At 55.6% G+C, this 16247-nt stretch overlaps 2 protein-coding genes across 4 annotated transcripts in view; both read right to left on the bottom strand.

Moving 5' to 3' along the window:
- Nucleotides 1–3931: 3931 nt before the first annotated feature.
- Nucleotides 3932–13068, bottom strand: SPIB (Spi-B transcription factor (Spi-1/PU.1 related)). 2 transcript variants are annotated; one of them, XM_006897271.1, is made up of 6 exons: nucleotides 13046–13068; nucleotides 12049–12076; nucleotides 8898–8970; nucleotides 8403–8617; nucleotides 5493–5646; nucleotides 3932–4230 (listed from the first exon to the last, which is right to left on the bottom strand). In XM_006897271.1, the coding sequence occupies exons 1-6, from the start codon at nucleotides 13066–13068 to the stop codon at nucleotides 3932–3934; spliced, it is 792 nt and encodes a 263-aa protein (XP_006897333.1). The 2 variants fall into 2 exon arrangements, with proteins under 2 accessions (XP_006897333.1, XP_006897334.1); XM_006897272.1 differs by having other exon boundaries at nucleotides 3934–4230; nucleotides 5497–5646.
- Nucleotides 13069–14280: 1212 nt separating this feature from the next.
- Nucleotides 14281–16247, bottom strand: part of POLD1 (polymerase (DNA directed), delta 1, catalytic subunit) — a 32583-nt gene continuing 30616 nt past the window's right edge. For both annotated transcript variants that reach the window (XM_006897270.1, XM_006897269.1), the window contains 4 exons: nucleotides 15336–15449; nucleotides 15048–15100; nucleotides 14870–14967; nucleotides 14281–14436 (listed from right to left, as the gene is read on the bottom strand). In XM_006897270.1, coding sequence (XP_006897332.1) covers nucleotides 14331–14436; nucleotides 14870–14967; nucleotides 15048–15100; nucleotides 15336–15449 — 371 coding nt within the window. In that variant the 3' untranslated portion in view covers nucleotides 14281–14330. The remainder of the gene's footprint in view (nucleotides 14437–14869; nucleotides 14968–15047; nucleotides 15101–15335; nucleotides 15450–16247) is intronic.

The raw sequence follows: 16247 nt of genomic DNA, 5'->3' as shown, positions 1-16247 counted from the left end.
TGGGGGACAGCCCTCTCCGCCCTCTGCTGCCCACATTCCACACGCATGCTCTGAAGGGCGACAAGTGACAGCTGGGCTTAGAGGGGTGCCAGCTCCTCGGAAAGTGGGGCTCAGGACTGGACACCTGGGCCTGAGGGAGGAGGAGGCTGGAGGTCAGGGCTCCTCCTGGGTCTGGGGGGAGCGCATTGGGGGGACAGGACTTCTAAGTCTGATGGAGGAGGAGGCCTGGAAGACAAGATTCCTGGGTCTGATAGAGGAGGGGCTGAGGTTCTTGGGTCCGAGATGGGGGACTTTGCAGAGGGGACCCCTGGGTCTACGGGAGAAGGCGAGACTTTCAGGTCTGAGGCAGGAGGGGACTAGGGTCTTGGGCTCCAGACCCTGAGGGAGACGGTGTGTGTAGAACTTCTGAATCTGGGGGAGAAGAAGGGGGGTGGGGGGACTCCAGGATCCAAAAATCTGTGGGAGGAGGGGCTTGGGGTTGAGGACTCCAAGGTCAAGGTCTGAGAGAGGAGCGAGGACCTGGAATCTTGGATATGCAGGGAAGGGCGTCCGGGGGTCCCAGACTGATGGGGAGCGATGGGAGGAGCTAGGGTCTCGAGCGGGTAAGGGTTGGCGCCCTCCACGAATGGGTCTGGAAAGCCATTCTTAGCATCTGCAAGTCAGGAGTTTTCGGGAAACCGAAGCCGGGAGGAGGGTCAGTTTCCCAGCGTAGGCAGGACGCGGGGAGGGGGAGCCTGCATCCCGGGGACGCCTGGGCGCAGAGAGGCCCCGCCCCGGACGGGGCAGACCGCAGGCCTGGGGTTGGGGACACCTGCGCCCGGCCTGGCCTGTGCGCCCCTTGCCCCTCCTCTGCGGACTGTTCCTGGGGCGGGCACCAAAGAGGGGGGCTGAGGTGGGGGTCCCCAGCGGGGCTGGGGGAACCGGGAAGGCCCTGGAGGGCTGCCCAGAGGCTGGCGCCCTTCCTGGCTGGCGACCTGTGGCTTTCTGAATGGGGCGGGGAGGGGGGGGTGGCTGGATGCCAGACTGGGGTGGGAAGGGGGAAGGATCCTGGGGGAAGGAAGGGGCTGGGGGCGCCCAGGTGCTCTGGGGTGGGCTAGGGGACGAAAGGGCATTAAAGGGAAAGGCAGGGTCTGGAAATTTGGGCTTAGGTTTTTAGGGACACTAAGGATGGGTGAGAAATGCCAAGTGTGACCGAAGACCAGCCGCTCCTCCCTTTCTTCTAGCCCCACTCCCCCCTCCCGCCTTTTCCAAAAGCCCCTAAGAGCCGGAAAGTTCCCCGCCCCCAGGGCAAGCCCAGCCAACCGGGCGGTGGCCTGTGAGTGATGTCACAGGTTGCCAGGCAGACTGACGCATCGCCCCACAGAGGGCAGCCAAGTCAGGTGGGTATTGTGACTGGTGGACCTGCCACCTGGAGTCCTCCCCAGCCAGAGAGTAAGGATAGAGACCCAGAAAAAGAAACCTCAGACGGGGAGAGAGAGAAAGAGAGAGAGAGAGAGAGACAGGCTTAGAGAAAGGATGGGAGGGACCCAGAGAGAAAGGGAGAGACAGGGAGACAGAGACCCAGGGAGATAGGAAGACAAATCTAGAAGAAGGGGAAGGGAGACCCAGACAGAGATAAGGAGACAGAGATTCAGAGACAGGGGGACAGAGATCCAGAGAAAGACAGGGATGGAGCCAGAAGAAAGGGAGACAGAGACTCAAGATAAGGGGGCAGAGATCCAGAGTGTAGAACAGAAAAAACCCGGGGGAGAGCCACCAAGAAAAAGGTGATATAGTTAGAAACCCAGAGGGGAGGCCCAGAAAGGTGAGAGAGATTAAAGACCCAGTGAGGAGGTCGAGAAAGGATGAGGGGGAAGTTAGAGATTCAGAGAAGAGACAGGCAGGAATGACAAACCTCATATTGACAGGTAGAAAGAGACACAAACATTAAACAGAACATCCCATGGCCTCCTCTCAACTCCCTTGTCCCGGCTCCTAAGTGCCTCCAGCCGGCCTCTCTGATCCCTCCTCACATCCTTCCATAGATATCCAGTGTCTCTTAGAGGCACGGGCCCCACTGGGGGCTAGAGGACAGGACTGCAGCTTCAGGTTCCAGGAAGCCTGGTTTTTATATTTTATTTCACATTTGGATGGGGTTCCCCCCCACCGAAGTGTACATCATTTGCAGGAGGAAAACTTTCAGGGGCTGAACGCCCCTCCTAGCCACTCATGGGCCCAGCCTGGGCTCTGTCCACCAGCTGCTGTGTGCCCCTGGGGTGGACACTGTCTTATCTTTATCTTCCTCTTCATCCTCGCTGGTGGGGAGCGGGGTGCATTTTGGGAGACATATCGAAAGCTTTGGAGCCAGGCAGCAAAGTGGTTAAGTGGTGGGCTGCCACCATCCACTCCCGCAAAGATGAATGAAAACGTGGAGACCCTGATGGCCAGTCCTCCCCTCCCACAGTGTCACCATGGGAGGGAACTGATTTACTGGTTGAGTAGACTGCAAGAAATCTTGCTCCTTTTCTCCCTGTTCTACAGACAGGGTAAACTGAGGCCTCGAAGCAGTAAGTCACTCATTCTCTTTCAGTCTCCCTGTCACCCAGGCCTTAAGGACCCCTGATCCCTCCCGGTGGTCTCCATCCACGCTCCCCTCATTCGCCCTCAGTTCCAGCCGGACGTAGTGCACCAGGAGTGAACACGCTGATGGTGCGGGCTGAGCAGGCAGCTGAATGAAGTCGCTGCTGTCAGGAAGCCAGGAGTGGGGGCGGGGAGGGGAACTGGACAGCTGCCCAGACTGCACCCCATTAATGAAGCGGGCTGGACCATCCGTCCAGCGATGATTCTGCAAACTGGGATTCTGTCATTTCACCGTTTTTAAAACACTGGCCAATTAAGGTGTGTTTTTTTTTTCTTTTTCTTCCCAAAAGCCCAATGCAGTGAACAAAAGAAAACAGCACCAGGGGCTTAGTTTGCCTGGGGCGGGGAGGGGTGAAAGAAGGGTGTCTGTCGGCTTGAAACATCCGGTTAGAAATGAAATAGCAGAATATCGAGGTCACCCCGAAAGCAGGCAATCAGACAGAATGATCCCCAGTGTGGCCATAAGGTAGAGACCCCAAAAAGAGTGAAGGTTCCCATAAGAAACTCAGAGTTGCTGGTGAGGTCCCTCAAATGGGCATTATACGTGGGGGATCTAATGGTGGGGGGCTCGGATGTTGACTGGAGGTTCTCAGATCTCAGAAAGTTCCCTGAGGTTCCCCCACCCCCAACCATGAGAAGGATGACAATGGGATTTGGGAGCACATAGGACAAGGGGGTCCCAGAGGGGTCCCAAACGTGACACAGAGATCTGAGCCATGGAAGGAGTTTCCAGGCATAACTGAAAGATCTCAGATCTGACAAGATCCAGACATGACAAGGGGATCCCAGAGGTTTTGTTAGATTTGTCAGTACTGAGACTTCTTCAGATGTAGGGTGTCTGTGGGCTCCTCTTCAGATGAAATTGTGGGGTTACAGACACATGAACTCTCAAGAGAGGTTCCAGGTCTGTTTGGGGGTTCTCAGATATCTCAAGGTGACCCCAGAGAAGCATAGAGGACGCTGGGAGTTTTGAAAGCACCTCTCCAAACTCCAGTGGTCTATGGGTCCGGGGGCCCTTAGACATACAACCTTGGGTGTGAAAAAGGGACTCCCAAAGGGGCCCCCAGATGTGGGTGGGGGATCCCAAAAGGGCTCAGAGCAATGCTTAACGATTATGGAAATCCCCTCCCCCCCCAGTGTAGGGTCCATGGGCCCTAGGACCCATTATGTGGGGATGCCCATGTGCCACATGACACAGAGGGGCCCTGTCTGAGGCGTGAGGTCCCCCAAACAGCTCCACAGCTGGTGCGGGGCTCCTGGGGCTCCCTAGGCAGGGCGCGGAGCCCCCAAGGGTCCCCTCCCAAGTGGGGGCTCAGGCCCTGCGGGTGGCGGACAGCAGCGCACTGTCGAACTGATAGGTGAGCTTGCGCTTGACCTTGCGGATCTCGCCGGTCTTGGCGTAGTTGCGCAGGGCGCGCGCCAGCTTCTGGTAGGTCATGCGCTTGCGGTTGCCCTTCTGCTGGCCCCAGCGGCGCGCCAGCAGCTCCTTGTGCTTCGAAGAGAACTGGAAGACCCCCGCGCCCGGCTCCACCCACCACACGCACTCGCGCATGTCTCCGCGGGTCAGCAGCCCCAGCAGGAACTGGTACAGGCGCAGCTTCTTGCGCGCTCCTGGGTGGGGCGGGAGGGGCATGTCGGGGGCGTGTCCTGTAGACCCCGCCCACTTCCCCCCACTCCCCCTCCCACCTGCCTCCACTCCTTTGGGCCCTTGCCAAGTCTCAGCTTCCCCATCTGGAAAACGGGAGAGTGAAACTCGTGACTAGTGAAACTGGTGTCCCCACCACCAGCCAGTGGCTCTCCTGTCCGAACCTGGTACCTTCCAGAAGCCTCATTTCCTGCTTCCCATTTGCAGTGGGACCCTGGGAAAGGTCCAGGGAGCTGACTGATTTCTACAATCGTAGAAGCAGCACATTGCGCAGCTAACTAAAAGCCTGCCGGTTCGAATCCACCAGCTGCTTCGTGGGAAAAAGATGGGCAATCATCTGCCATGTGGTTGACAGCTTCCAAAAACATGCTAGAGGATCAGCTATGAATCAATTCCAAATCAATAGTAATGAATTGTCTTGGTCTTTTTTTCGGAGAAGGAACAACTAGCTTATAGAGCCATGCAGCTCGCTGGATGCAAGAACCTTCCCTCTATCATTTTCCCGCTGTGTGAGCTTGGGGGAGGAACTTAACCTCTCCAAATATTTTATGTCTTCAATTATAAAATGGAGCATGCGTGTGTGTGTGTGTGTGTGTGTGTGTGTGTGTGTGTGTGTGTCTGTGTTGGGGGTGGAGGGTAGATGGGTGTCCCTAGATGTGTAAGCAGTTAATAAGCTCAGCTGTTAACAGAATGGTTAGTGAGTGGTTCAAGTCAGCGCAGAGGGACCGTGGAAGAAAGGCCTCCTTGGGCCTTCCTCCTGAGTAACGCCCATCTCCACTGCACAGCTAGGCAAATAAGGCCCAGAGGGACAGAGGAACTTGCCCAAGATCACACCGCCAGCAAGTGGCAGATGCAAAACCAAACCACAAGGTCTTAGGTTCTATTCTGCTCCCCGCCCCGGGATTCCGAGGTCATTAATCTTCAGGGAAGCTGACCCTCAGTCACATCCTTTCTCTCAAGGAGCAAACGACAGGCTCAAACCACCAACCTTGAGTGTAGCAGGCAAGCATTTTAATCACTGTACCACGACTCTGTGGTAAACCATGTGGCCTAATTCGGCCTCATGAACACCCTACATCATATTTCTGAGCCTGTAAATTGTGACGGGAAGACATTGCTTCCTTTATCTTTCTCCCACCGAGCAGCTTGGTGGATTCAAACCAGGGACCTTCATCCTCAAAGTCCTACGCTGGAGCCCCCTTACCCCCCACCCTAGGCTCCCACGTACCTGCATCAGCGCCCCTCCCCTCGGCCCCCGTGAAGAGGGCCTCCTCCGAGTCGCTGTCCGAAACCTCCAGCGTGGGGCTGTTCAGCACAAAGTCCTCCTCCTCAGACAGCCCAGGGCTGGGGTACGGGATGTAGGCAGCGGGGGCGCCCAGGGACTGTGGAAGATCAAGAAGTGGGTCACCCACTTATCCCAGGGACACTTTGCACCCTCCCTCACCTTCGCCCTAAAACTCTCCCAGCTTGATTATATCCTCAGGGGGGTGGCAATGGGGGTGCCCTTCTTTGCTCTGTCTGCGCCTAAGCGGGCACGTGGTGCAATGGGATAGTCCTGTCACTCGCCTGGGACTCTGGTCCCGCTCACCGGCGACCCCCAGCGTGAGCAGAGGAAAACTGCATTCCAACGGTTTCCTTGGCTGAGACCATTTGGAAGCAGATCGCCAGGCCTTTCTTCCGAGGCGGCTCAGAAAAAGTTCAAATGCCAACCTTTTGGCTGGTAGTCGAGTGTTTGACTATTTGCGCCACGCAGGGACCCCAGGGGGTAATAACCCAAGCCCAGCCCAGCCCAATCCACCAGAGTCTAGTCTGTTCCCATTCACAGGAACCCTCCAATGGGTTTGCAAGGCTGTCAATCTTCCCGGATCCTTCTCTCAAGGATCAGCTAGTAGATTCGAATCACTGACCTTGAGGTTGGCAGTACAACATTTAACAAACTTCACTACCACAGCGCCTTAAACTGAGAGGGTTGTCAATTGAACAAGAACAACAACAAAGACATTGTGGCCACCTCGGCAAAGCAAAGCACAGAGCAGTAAGGCCCCACTGGGAGGCCAATAATATTTCTGGAATGAGGCTGCCATATCTTTTATCCACAGAGTGGCTGGAGGGCTTGAACTGCTGGCCTTTCTGTTAGCATCCAAGCACTTAACCAGCGCACCACCTTGACTCCTGACTAGTGAGTTTAGCTTTATTAGTAATAATATTATTTTGTTGTGTACCAGCCAGTCAGAAGGGCCCCACAGTTGACCCTCCAGCGAGTTTTCAGAGGCAGAGAAGACTGCCCATCCTTCTCCCCTGATAATAATATTAAGAGGGTAAAAGAAATAAGAAAGATCCAGTGGGGACCTGAAAAGACAGGGTAATGATGCTGGGAATAGTCCAATGGTGATTAATTTTATAAAACATAATGTACAATTTGAGCTCTGGTGGCCTAGTGGCAAGAAGCTGCACTACAATCCCAGAGGTGCACGGTTCCAATCCACCAGATGCTCTGCTGGAGAAGAAGGGACAATCTCCGGCTGCACCAGTCAGATATGATTTGATGGTATACACACACACACACACACACACACACAAATAATTAAATTTAAAAAAGCACATAATGTATGAGAATGATTGTATGAAATCCAACTTCAATGAAGAACAGTGTGAAACACAATGTATATAAATTTTGAAAGCAAACCAATACAAAATGAAAATTAGTAACAATAAGGAGCTCCAGTAGCCTAGGGGAGAAGAAGCCAACTCAAAGGGTTCGAATCTACCAAAGAAGCCAACTCAAAGGGTTCGAATCTACCAGCTGCTCCCCGGGAGAAAGATGGACAATCTCCGCTTGGATGATTTACATCCTCTGAAAACTTATTGGAGGGTCAACTGTGAGTCAGTTCTGATTGGATGGCAATAAGCTGGGTTGTTTATTATTATTATTATTATTATTATTATTATTATTATTATTATTATTAAATTATTTTTTATGTGTGTACCATCAAGTCGGATCTGACTGGTACAGGAGGAGATTGCCCCTCCTTCTCCAGCAGAGCATCTGGTGGATTTGAACCGCTCACCTCTGGGATTGCAGTACAGCTTCTTGCCACTAGGCCACCAGAGCTCCCTTGCAATGAGCTGTATTGTTTTTAATAATAATAATAATAATGTCTACCCTGACCTATACTAATTTTTTTAATGGGTGATGGGGCCTTCTGGAAAACCCAGAAGACCTTCTAGACAAATTCAGAAAGAGTTGTAACACTCCAATACACTCTTTTAAGATCTATATGAGATCAAATTGACAAGAGCAATTAAAATTATTATTATTTTTTTTAGAGGGCAAATGAGGAGACACAACTCAGAAAAGGGAGGGTGAGGATGGTGACACGGCTTCAAAGATGCACTGTGAGATGTTTATGTGGAAACTGGGGAATTGATGTCTGTTCTGCTGTGCGTCCTTTCAAACAGCAAAATTAATTCCATCAAAACACCAAACACAGATGCTCTGCTGGAGAAGGAGGGGCAAATCTCCTCCTGTACCAGTCAGATCCAATTTGACAGTACACACAAAAAAAATAATAACATTAAAAAAAACCGCAAACAAACAAAATAGTCATCAATCGCTGCCAAGTCGTTTCTGACTGAGATGCATCGGGACATCATGTCAGAGTAGAACAGTTCTGGGGTTTCCTATGGCTGCGACCCCCAGGAAGTGGGCCACCGGGGGAACTTCCTTCTGAGAAGCCTCTGGGTGGATTGGAACCGTCAACCCTTTAGTTAGTACCCCAGCAGCCTTGAATTCTTTGAGTCACCCAAGGACTCTGTTAAAAGGCTAAAGAGATTCACACATTGAACACGTTTTAATGATGCATTTGGCACTTGAGGAGTACAGATGGTGTGGCACGTACCCAGAAGTAGGTGGTTCAAATCCACCAGCAGCACCATGCGAGCAAAGACGAAGTCTGCTTCCATAAAGAAGCCGTTTGGGGCAGTTGAAGCCCTGTCTTGGGGGTTCTCTGTGAGTCAGAATGGACTGAAGGCAGGGGGTGTGTTTTTGATGTGTTGGGGGGGGTTGTTTGTTTTGTGGGTTTTTTTTTAGTAAAGAAGATTAAGTGACAGATGTTTTCAGGGTCTCCAAGCCCCTCACCTGGCTGGGAAAGTCCTCCGTGGGGTACGCTGGGAGGCCAGGGCCTAGGGCTTCCAAGCTGGGTGTCAGGTCAAGGCCCCCGACAGGGCTGTAGGTGGAGGGTCCGTAGCAGAGAGGAACGCTTTGGGGGTGTGCAAAAGCAGCTGATGCAGGGTCAAAGGTCTCGTAGAGGGCAGCTGGGGCAGGCGGGGCCTCGGTCCAGCCCCACAGGGAATCTGGGGTGGGGGTAGCATGGAGGATGAAGAGTCAGACACCAGGACGCCTGGCCATGCCTGCTCCAACACACAGAGGGACCATTGTGGACTGTGCAAATCTCTGACCCCAAGATTTGCATGGGAGTGGGGTCCTGGGGGAGGAAGAGGGGAGGAAAGGAGGCCCAAAGGCATGCGGTCCCCTTATCTGGCCAAGAGCCAGGTGGTGGCCTCCCTTGGGCCTCAGCTTCCCCATCTGTGAATTGGGCCTGGGGAGGGAGAGAATGGGGGTGGGGTCACTCACCAGGAGCCCCTTCTGCATCGGGGTACCCGGAGTGCTTGCAGCTGTCTAAGTCGTAGAAGATGCCGTCTGAGTACTGAGGAGGGAGGGGGTGGCAGGGGTCATCCCAGACACGGGGTGACCCCCCACCCCACCCAGGACAAACAGGCAGACTAACACGGACAGGTGGACGGAGAGAGGGCCCACCCCACCCAGGACAAACAGGCAGACTAACACGGACAGGTGGACGGAGAGAGGGCCACAGAGACAGAGGGGGACAGAGGGATGCAGGGAGACAGTGACAACGAGATGCCTGGGGAAGAGGCAGAGACAGTGCAGGAAAGACAGTGATGGAGAAAGACATCCAGACACGCAGCGAGCTCAGGGACCCTGCAGGCCAGCCGTGTCGCTCCTGTGTCCCCAGGGCCACCCGCACACAGCCAGCACTCCAGAGCCTGGGGACTGGTGTGGAAGAGTTCACCCCAATCTTGCCTGCTACCGTGGTGGACAGGTTAGAGGCCGAGAGGACAGAGTGTCTCATGACTCTTTGGGTGACCTTAAATGTTGCTTCAATCCATCCCCCAAAATCACAAGTGCCTTTAGGCCTGAAGCCCACCGCCAAGTTGGGTCTGACTCCCAGCGACCCTGTAGGACAGAGTGGAAGTGGCCCGTGGGTGTTCTGAGGCTGTCAATCTTCAGGGAGGCGCCTGAGTCAGCATCTGCTCGTGGAACGGATGCGGGACTCGAACCACAGGCCTTTCTCTTAGCAGGTGAACCCTTTAACCACAGTGCCACTGATGCTGCTTGCTTTAGTCCTTAATATCTAGCAATTAGCAAGGAAGGAGCGCTGGTAGACATGTTATACTAACGAAAGGTTGCTGGTTCGAATCCACCAGATGATCTGAAGAAGAGAGCAGTGTTCTGCCTCCACACCCTCTAGAGGGTGGCCATGAATTGGGACCCATTTGAAGGCAGTGGGCTTTGGGGGGGGGCGTTGCTGGGTTTTTTGTTTTGTTTTTCTAAACCCAAGAAGGGCCTCCATTCAAAATGTATAGGAATTACTGAATGGAAAAATGACCTGTCAACTTTCACCCAATTAGTAATATAATGTTAAAAGGGGAGGGGTAGAAAGATGCTCTGGTGTCACAGTCATTAAATGCTTGACTGTTAATCCAAAGGTAGGTAGTTCAATGGCACCCACCACCCAGGAGAAAGGCTTGGCAGTTAAGAGGTGGCGACACTTCTTTCATGACCCTCCACGTTCATTCACTTCTTCCCCCTAACTTGGTAATCAATCTGCAGCTTGGAAAATCCTACTGAGGCGTTCAGCTCTGCCCTTTAGGGCTGCTGCTGTGAGTTGGGATCAATTTGATGGCAACAACAGCATATTTACAGGCTGGAGTACTATACAGCAAGGTAAAAGGTCAAAGGGGGGGGGGGACGACACACATTCCATGTCGTGCTATGGGAGCCAGTTACAAAAAAGGGACCCACTGCAAAATCCATGTCACAGAAAGTTCAAAACCAGACCGGAGCAACCCTGGAGGGAGGGGCGTGGGGGGGAGGGGTCTGTCCGGGGAGCAACACGAGGGACTCTGCTGGGGTCCCACAGGGATGAGGCAGCACCATCTAGGTCGTAATCTGGCCGGCTTGTGTGCAAAGACTCATCGATGTGAGTGGTGCTTTGTTACTTTGATGACGGCAAAGCACACCTTAATTTTAAAAAAGCCAAAACCTTGCAAAGATAGAGAAGGCCCAGATGTGATGGGCAGCGGAAGACCCCAAACTTCTTGCCATCATTCGATTCCAACTCACAGAGCCCATGCAGGACGCAGAGAGCTGCCCCATGGGGGCATCCACAGCGTAAACTTTTAGGAAACAGATCGCTTGCTGCTCTGTCAGTGGCTGGTGGACCTGAACAGCTAACTTTTCAATGCATAACACACTGCACTACCAGACTTCCTTACACGTCTCAGCGAGGTTTTATTTCTCAGACTGGGTGGTGGGAACCTGGCGGTTGGGTATGTTGTTGTTGTTGTTATTATGGGCTGTTGAGTCGCCTGCGATTCATAGCGACCCTATGTACAACAGCCCTAAACTCTGCTCTGTCCTGTGCCAATCTCACTGTCTCTGACACACCCATCCCGATTACCCCAGTCACTGAATCAATCCACCTCATGGAGGGTCTTTCTCCTGTGAGAGTTGGATATAAATATCTGAAATATTATAGAATTCGGTTTGGGTTTGTTTTTTTTTTAAATGCAAATAAGAAAAGGAATAAATATATTTGTTTAATATGGAATGCAAACACAAAAGCCAGAGAAACAAAGACACAAAGCACACACGTCCTATCACAGATCCAACATGTCCACAACACACACACCATCACACACCACACAGAGAACCCACACAACACACACCACATACATGCCATGCACACACAGCACACCACAACCCCATCAAACACTGCACACACCCCAGTAAACATACAGCCATCGCACATACGCAGCCCTTATAAACACGGCATGCCCAGCACATGCACCCGTGCACACAGTAACACATGACACACGCATCCAGGTACACTACATATTCCTAACACACCACATGTAGACACAGCATATGTGCCACAAACCTGGAAAACACCAGACATCGCGCATAATCCAATACACATACACAGCACAAACACACACCCTACAACACAGCTCATCATGTGTGCACCACACAGGTAATACTCAGAGCATATACTCCATAACCACAGCGCCCCATACACAACGCAACACACATATCACACTCAGTACTCAGGACACGTATTACATACCCACAACACACTGCATGTGTCAATACACAACATGTGCCGCATTTTCCCAATACGCCGTGCACCTACGCACCCTCCAAGCAGCCCCAATGCACACACATCACGCTGCACACCCACCATATTCATGGGACACACAGTAGGTACACAAACACACACACAGAGCCCTTCATGCGAAGTAACAGTAGAAACATGGAAAGACAGGGCAGACAGGGGGCATATGTGAAGAAGTGACATCCAGGGAGAGATTCAGAAAGTGACAGGAAGGGGAAACTGAGGCACAGAGTCCGCAAGCCGAGTGAGGTCTTGGGCTGTGTGGGTCCCGGCTGCCCCATCCCCGGCTCCTGGGGACCCCTGACTCACCAGACAGCTCAGGTGGGGCCCGTCGAGCCTGGTGGGGGAGAGACACAGGGACATGTCAGGGGGCCACCACCACCTGGGCCCGTGCGCGGTCGGGAAGCTGCTGTGGGACAGAGGTGGCAGCAGCTGTGGCCACCACAGCTCGTCTGCTTTGTGGGACCGGCCCCACCACTTTCTCCGCACTCCCTATCGGGACAGGAAGTAGGAGGTGGGGGACAGGCAAATGCCCCCCCCTTAAGGATTTGCATAAACACTGGCTCAGGGAGGGGGGGAGCAGGAAAAGTGAGGGAGAGAAAGTCCCCAGAGAGATGTGGGTGCCATGGGCAGGTGGCGTGGGGAGAGGCCTGGCCAAGAGGGGCCCAGCAAGGCCTTGGTCATTCAGTGTGTTAAATGATGACAGTGGGGTGCTGGGGCAGGTGGAGAGATAGAGGGGTGAGAGAGAGAGGTGGACAGAGACTCAGAAAAGGGCAGAGACAGAGGAAAGCAGAGAGGAAGGTGCGGAAACCCAGAGGAAGGATAAAGTGAGGGAGACAGCAGGAGAGACAAGCGGATGAACTGAGGGACAGGAGTGGAAAGACAGAACAGGAGAGAGCCAGAGACACAGAATGGGGGGGGGGGCGGAGAGAAAAACAGATGAGCAGGAAGGACAGACAGGACCAAGGAGAAGGGAAATTAGAGGCAGAAGACTGAACAGAGGTAGAAATGAAGAGACGGAGGCGGAGGAGACAGACAGATGCTCAGGGCTGGAAGGACAGAGACAGATAAGAGACAGCAGCAGGCAGACAGACACAAGGTAAGAAAAGACCAGATGTCCTGGCGTAGGATGGACTCTGAGATAAGACACTCAGTGGGGGACTGGGGCAGAGATGGGGACCCAACCTGGGTGAGAGGAGAAAGCAAGTGCACTGGAGACCGGGGAAGATCGGGCAGCAGGAGTCAGAGGTGGGCAAGGGCCAGAGAGGCAGTGGCCCTCCTCCCCTGGGTCGGGGTCCCCACTTACTGTGCAGCCTCCAGGGCGAGCATGGTGACACGGGACCAGGCTGGCCACGGGCTGCAGATACCACCCCTTTTATACTGAGGCCCAGCCCCGGGGGAGGGGGGGCTCGCAGCTCAGCCCTTCTCAGAAATCCCCTCAGGAAGGGGGTGGGGGGGACATGACTGGGTTGCACAACCCCTTGGTCACGTGGTGGGGAGAATGGGTCTGGATTTGGGGATCCCCTAGGACAGGGGTGGGGCAGGGATGGGGGCTTGGCCCTGAGATGAGGGTGGAGCTGGGTTTGGGATCCAGGAAGAGTTAGCGAAGGACTGAGGAAGAAGGGAATCTCTGGGGTGACTAAGAAATAAAGGTAGGGGTGCTGGACTCAGGAGCCAGACTTCAGGGCCTAGACAGCAGGACACAGGGGCGCCCGTGGCTGTGTCCTGCTTGATGGAGAAGCTGCCACTCCCGGGCTGTCACCAATGCCATCAAGTTAACTCAGCAGATCCAGCAGTGACCACTGGATTCTGAGGCTGCCTCTGGGCAAGTGGTGGATTCGAACCAGTGGCCTTTTGGTTAGCAAGCCAATACATTACACACTCTGCTGACAGGGCTCCTTGTTTCAGCTCCACAAACGCCCAAAACCCCCTCTCTGTCAACAGGTGCCCTGGGAGGAGGGGACCCCCATAGAGTTTCCGAGGTCTCCTCCCAGTCGGTGGGCTTTAAAGGTGGACTGCTATAGCCCAGTGCTTAAAGCATGGTGACACCAGCGCCAATCTGCCTGAGAGGAGGGGGCTTTGAGATGATACAAATGTGGGGACCACAAGGGATTCCTAGGAGGGGACAAAATGAGGACCCAGACCCCAGGTGGAAACATCCGTGGGTGTGTGATATGGGGGGGGGGTCCCCTTGGTCAGGTCAGAGCGGAAACCTGCCCTGCGGGGCTGCCCCAGGGCCATGGAAACAGGGCAGCAGCTGGTGGGCGGGGCAGCTGCCGGGCACCCTAGGGGCCACACGTGGGGAGGGGGTGCTGGCCCCCAAGGAGGGCAAGCGCTGGCCCCTGACACCTGGGTGCACTCAGCACATCAGAAGAGCTGGGTTAGATGTTCTCTAGGGGAATCGTCGGAGAGGGAAACTGAGGCGGAGGCTGGGAACCCGGGGTGGGCACTTCGTTTTTCAGAGGGTGGGGGTCGACACTGAGCGGATGGCTTGAACTGCCAACTGGGGAAGGGCCTGTCCCCAGGGACCACAGAGACCGAGTAACAAAAGATGAACTTTATTAATGTCAAGCTGCTGGGGAAGTGCGGGGTCACCAGGCCTCGGGGCCTGGGGGGCCGAAGCGCCGCAGCAGCTGCTCCTGGTCCTCCAGGTCCTTCCGCACCTTCTTGCGCATGTAGAAGATGGGGCAGTCGCGGCTGGGGGCGGGCGCGGGTCAGGGCCAGGGGCGCGGCCAGCACCAGGCCCGGGTGTGGGGGGCTGTTCCCAGGACTTTGGCCGGGTCTCCAGCCCCTTCCCCTGGCCCAACGCCTTGGCCCCCCTCCTCCTCCTGCGACCTGATGTTTGCCCGCCCCCACCCCCTGTTTGCTCAGCGGGCAGGGGAGTGATAACAGTGCGTGCCCGCTGCGGCACCGGCCACCAGCCGTATATCATCTGTCACCTGGCGTGGGAACCTGCCCCGCCCACCTGTTCCCTGGGGAAAGCGGCCTGCCCGGGGTGGGGGCATATCCAGTAGATCCTGGGGGCCCGTCCTGACTCCCTGGACACCCACACCCCCGGGAGGGCCAAGTGGGTCCACCCCAGGGGGACGCTAAAGGGGTCCAGGCTGCGGAGGGCTGCAGGGGCGGGTACCTGGTGCAGATGACGTCCTCGTGCAGGCTGCCTTGACAGCGCTGGCACTGTGTCCACAGGCGCGCGAAGCGCTCCTCCAGGGCGTTCAGGTGGGACACCTGGGTGCGCAGGTGGGGGTGCTGAGCAGGGCGGACCCCACCCTCGCCGCCTCCCCATCCCCACTGCTCCCCACGCTCACCTCCTTCTGATAGAGCTCGGACTCCCGCGGCCGGCAGAACTTGCACACAGCTCCTGGGGGCACACACGGGGGTCAGCCCTGGGTCAGGCCGCCACCCCTGCCCCTGCCCCTTCCCCACCCGCCGGATGGACGCCCATGTGGCTCTTGAAAGTCCCCGGAGGCTCAAGAACAAGGGAGCGAGTGTGTGTGTGGGGAAAACTCCCCTGGGGAAGTCCCGGGGTGGGGAGCGCGGACCCTCCCGGGAGTGGACATGCGGGTCCCTGGGCGTGTGGACCGGACGGGGCTCACCCTGGTGGCTGAGGGCCGTGCGGCAGCCAATGCAGCAGCTGCGGCGTTGTGCGAAGGCCAGCAGGCCGCCCACCTTGCCCGTCAGCACCGTCTTACAGCGGGTGTGATCTCCACCTGCAGGGCCAGGGGGTCGGTCTCCGCACCCCATGGCCAGTGCCCAGCAACGTCCCCCCTCATGCCCTCCAATCCTACCCCCCCACAAGCTGTTCTTCCTGCCTCCTGGTGGCTCCCGACACACCCTCCCCGTGACATCCCTCCTGTCTCCTGGTGCTGCCCCAGAGCCCACTCCTCATGCTGTTCCCGGTCTCCTGGGGTCCCCCTAACTGCCTCTCTCCGTGCTGTTCCTGTCTCCTGACACCCCTCCCTGTGACATACCTCCTGGTGACCCCCTACCACCCTCTTCATGCTGTTCCGTCTCCTGGTGTCCTCCTAGCCCCCCTCTCTCCGTGGTGTTCCACCTAACCCCTTCTGTCCATGCTCCCACAATCCCCAGCACCCCTCTTCTCCATGCTGTTCTCTGTCTCCTGGTGAGCCCCTAAAGCACTCTCTCCTGGTGTCCCCCTAACCTCCTCTCCATGCTGTGCCCTGTCTCCTGGTGTCCTCCTAACCCCCCTCTCACACTCCGCAGCGCCCCTTCTCTCCATGCTGTTCCCTGTCTCCTGGTGTCCCCATAACCCCCCCTCTCTCTCACACTCCGCAGCGCCCCTTCTCTCCATGCTGTCCCGTCTCCTGGTGTCCCCATAACCCCCCTCTCTCACACTCCGCAGCGCCCCTCCTCTCCATGCTGTCCCGTCTCCTGGTGCCCCCATAACCCCCTCTCTCTCTCACACTCCGCAGCGCCCCTTCTCTCCATGCTGCTCCCTGTCTCCTGGTGTCCCCGTAACCCCCTCTCTCTCACACTCCGCAGCGCCC

Source organism: Elephantulus edwardii, unplaced genomic scaffold (genome assembly GCF_000299155.1).
Source record: "Elephantulus edwardii isolate Elephantulus edwardi_28Jun2011 unplaced genomic scaffold, EleEdw1.0 scaffold00208, whole genome shotgun sequence".
NCBI classification, from domain to species: Eukaryota; Metazoa; Chordata; class Mammalia; order Macroscelidea; family Macroscelididae; genus Elephantulus; species Elephantulus edwardii.
Note: the sequence above shows the minus strand (reverse complement) of the source record. Positions and strands in the feature narration are given on the sequence as shown.

Coding starts and splice junctions, on each gene's coding strand:
- SPIB (XM_006897271.1), bottom strand. CDS start 13,068: ATGCTCGCCCTGGAGGCTGCACA. Junction 5,647..8,402: donor CGGAGGACTTTCCCAGCCAG/GTGAGGGGCTTG, acceptor GATCTTCCACAG/TCCCTGGGCGCCCCCGCTGC. Junction 4,231..5,492: donor GGGGAGGGGCGCTGATGCAG/GTACGTGGGAGC, acceptor CGCCCCACCCAG/GAGCGCGCAAGAAGCTGCGC.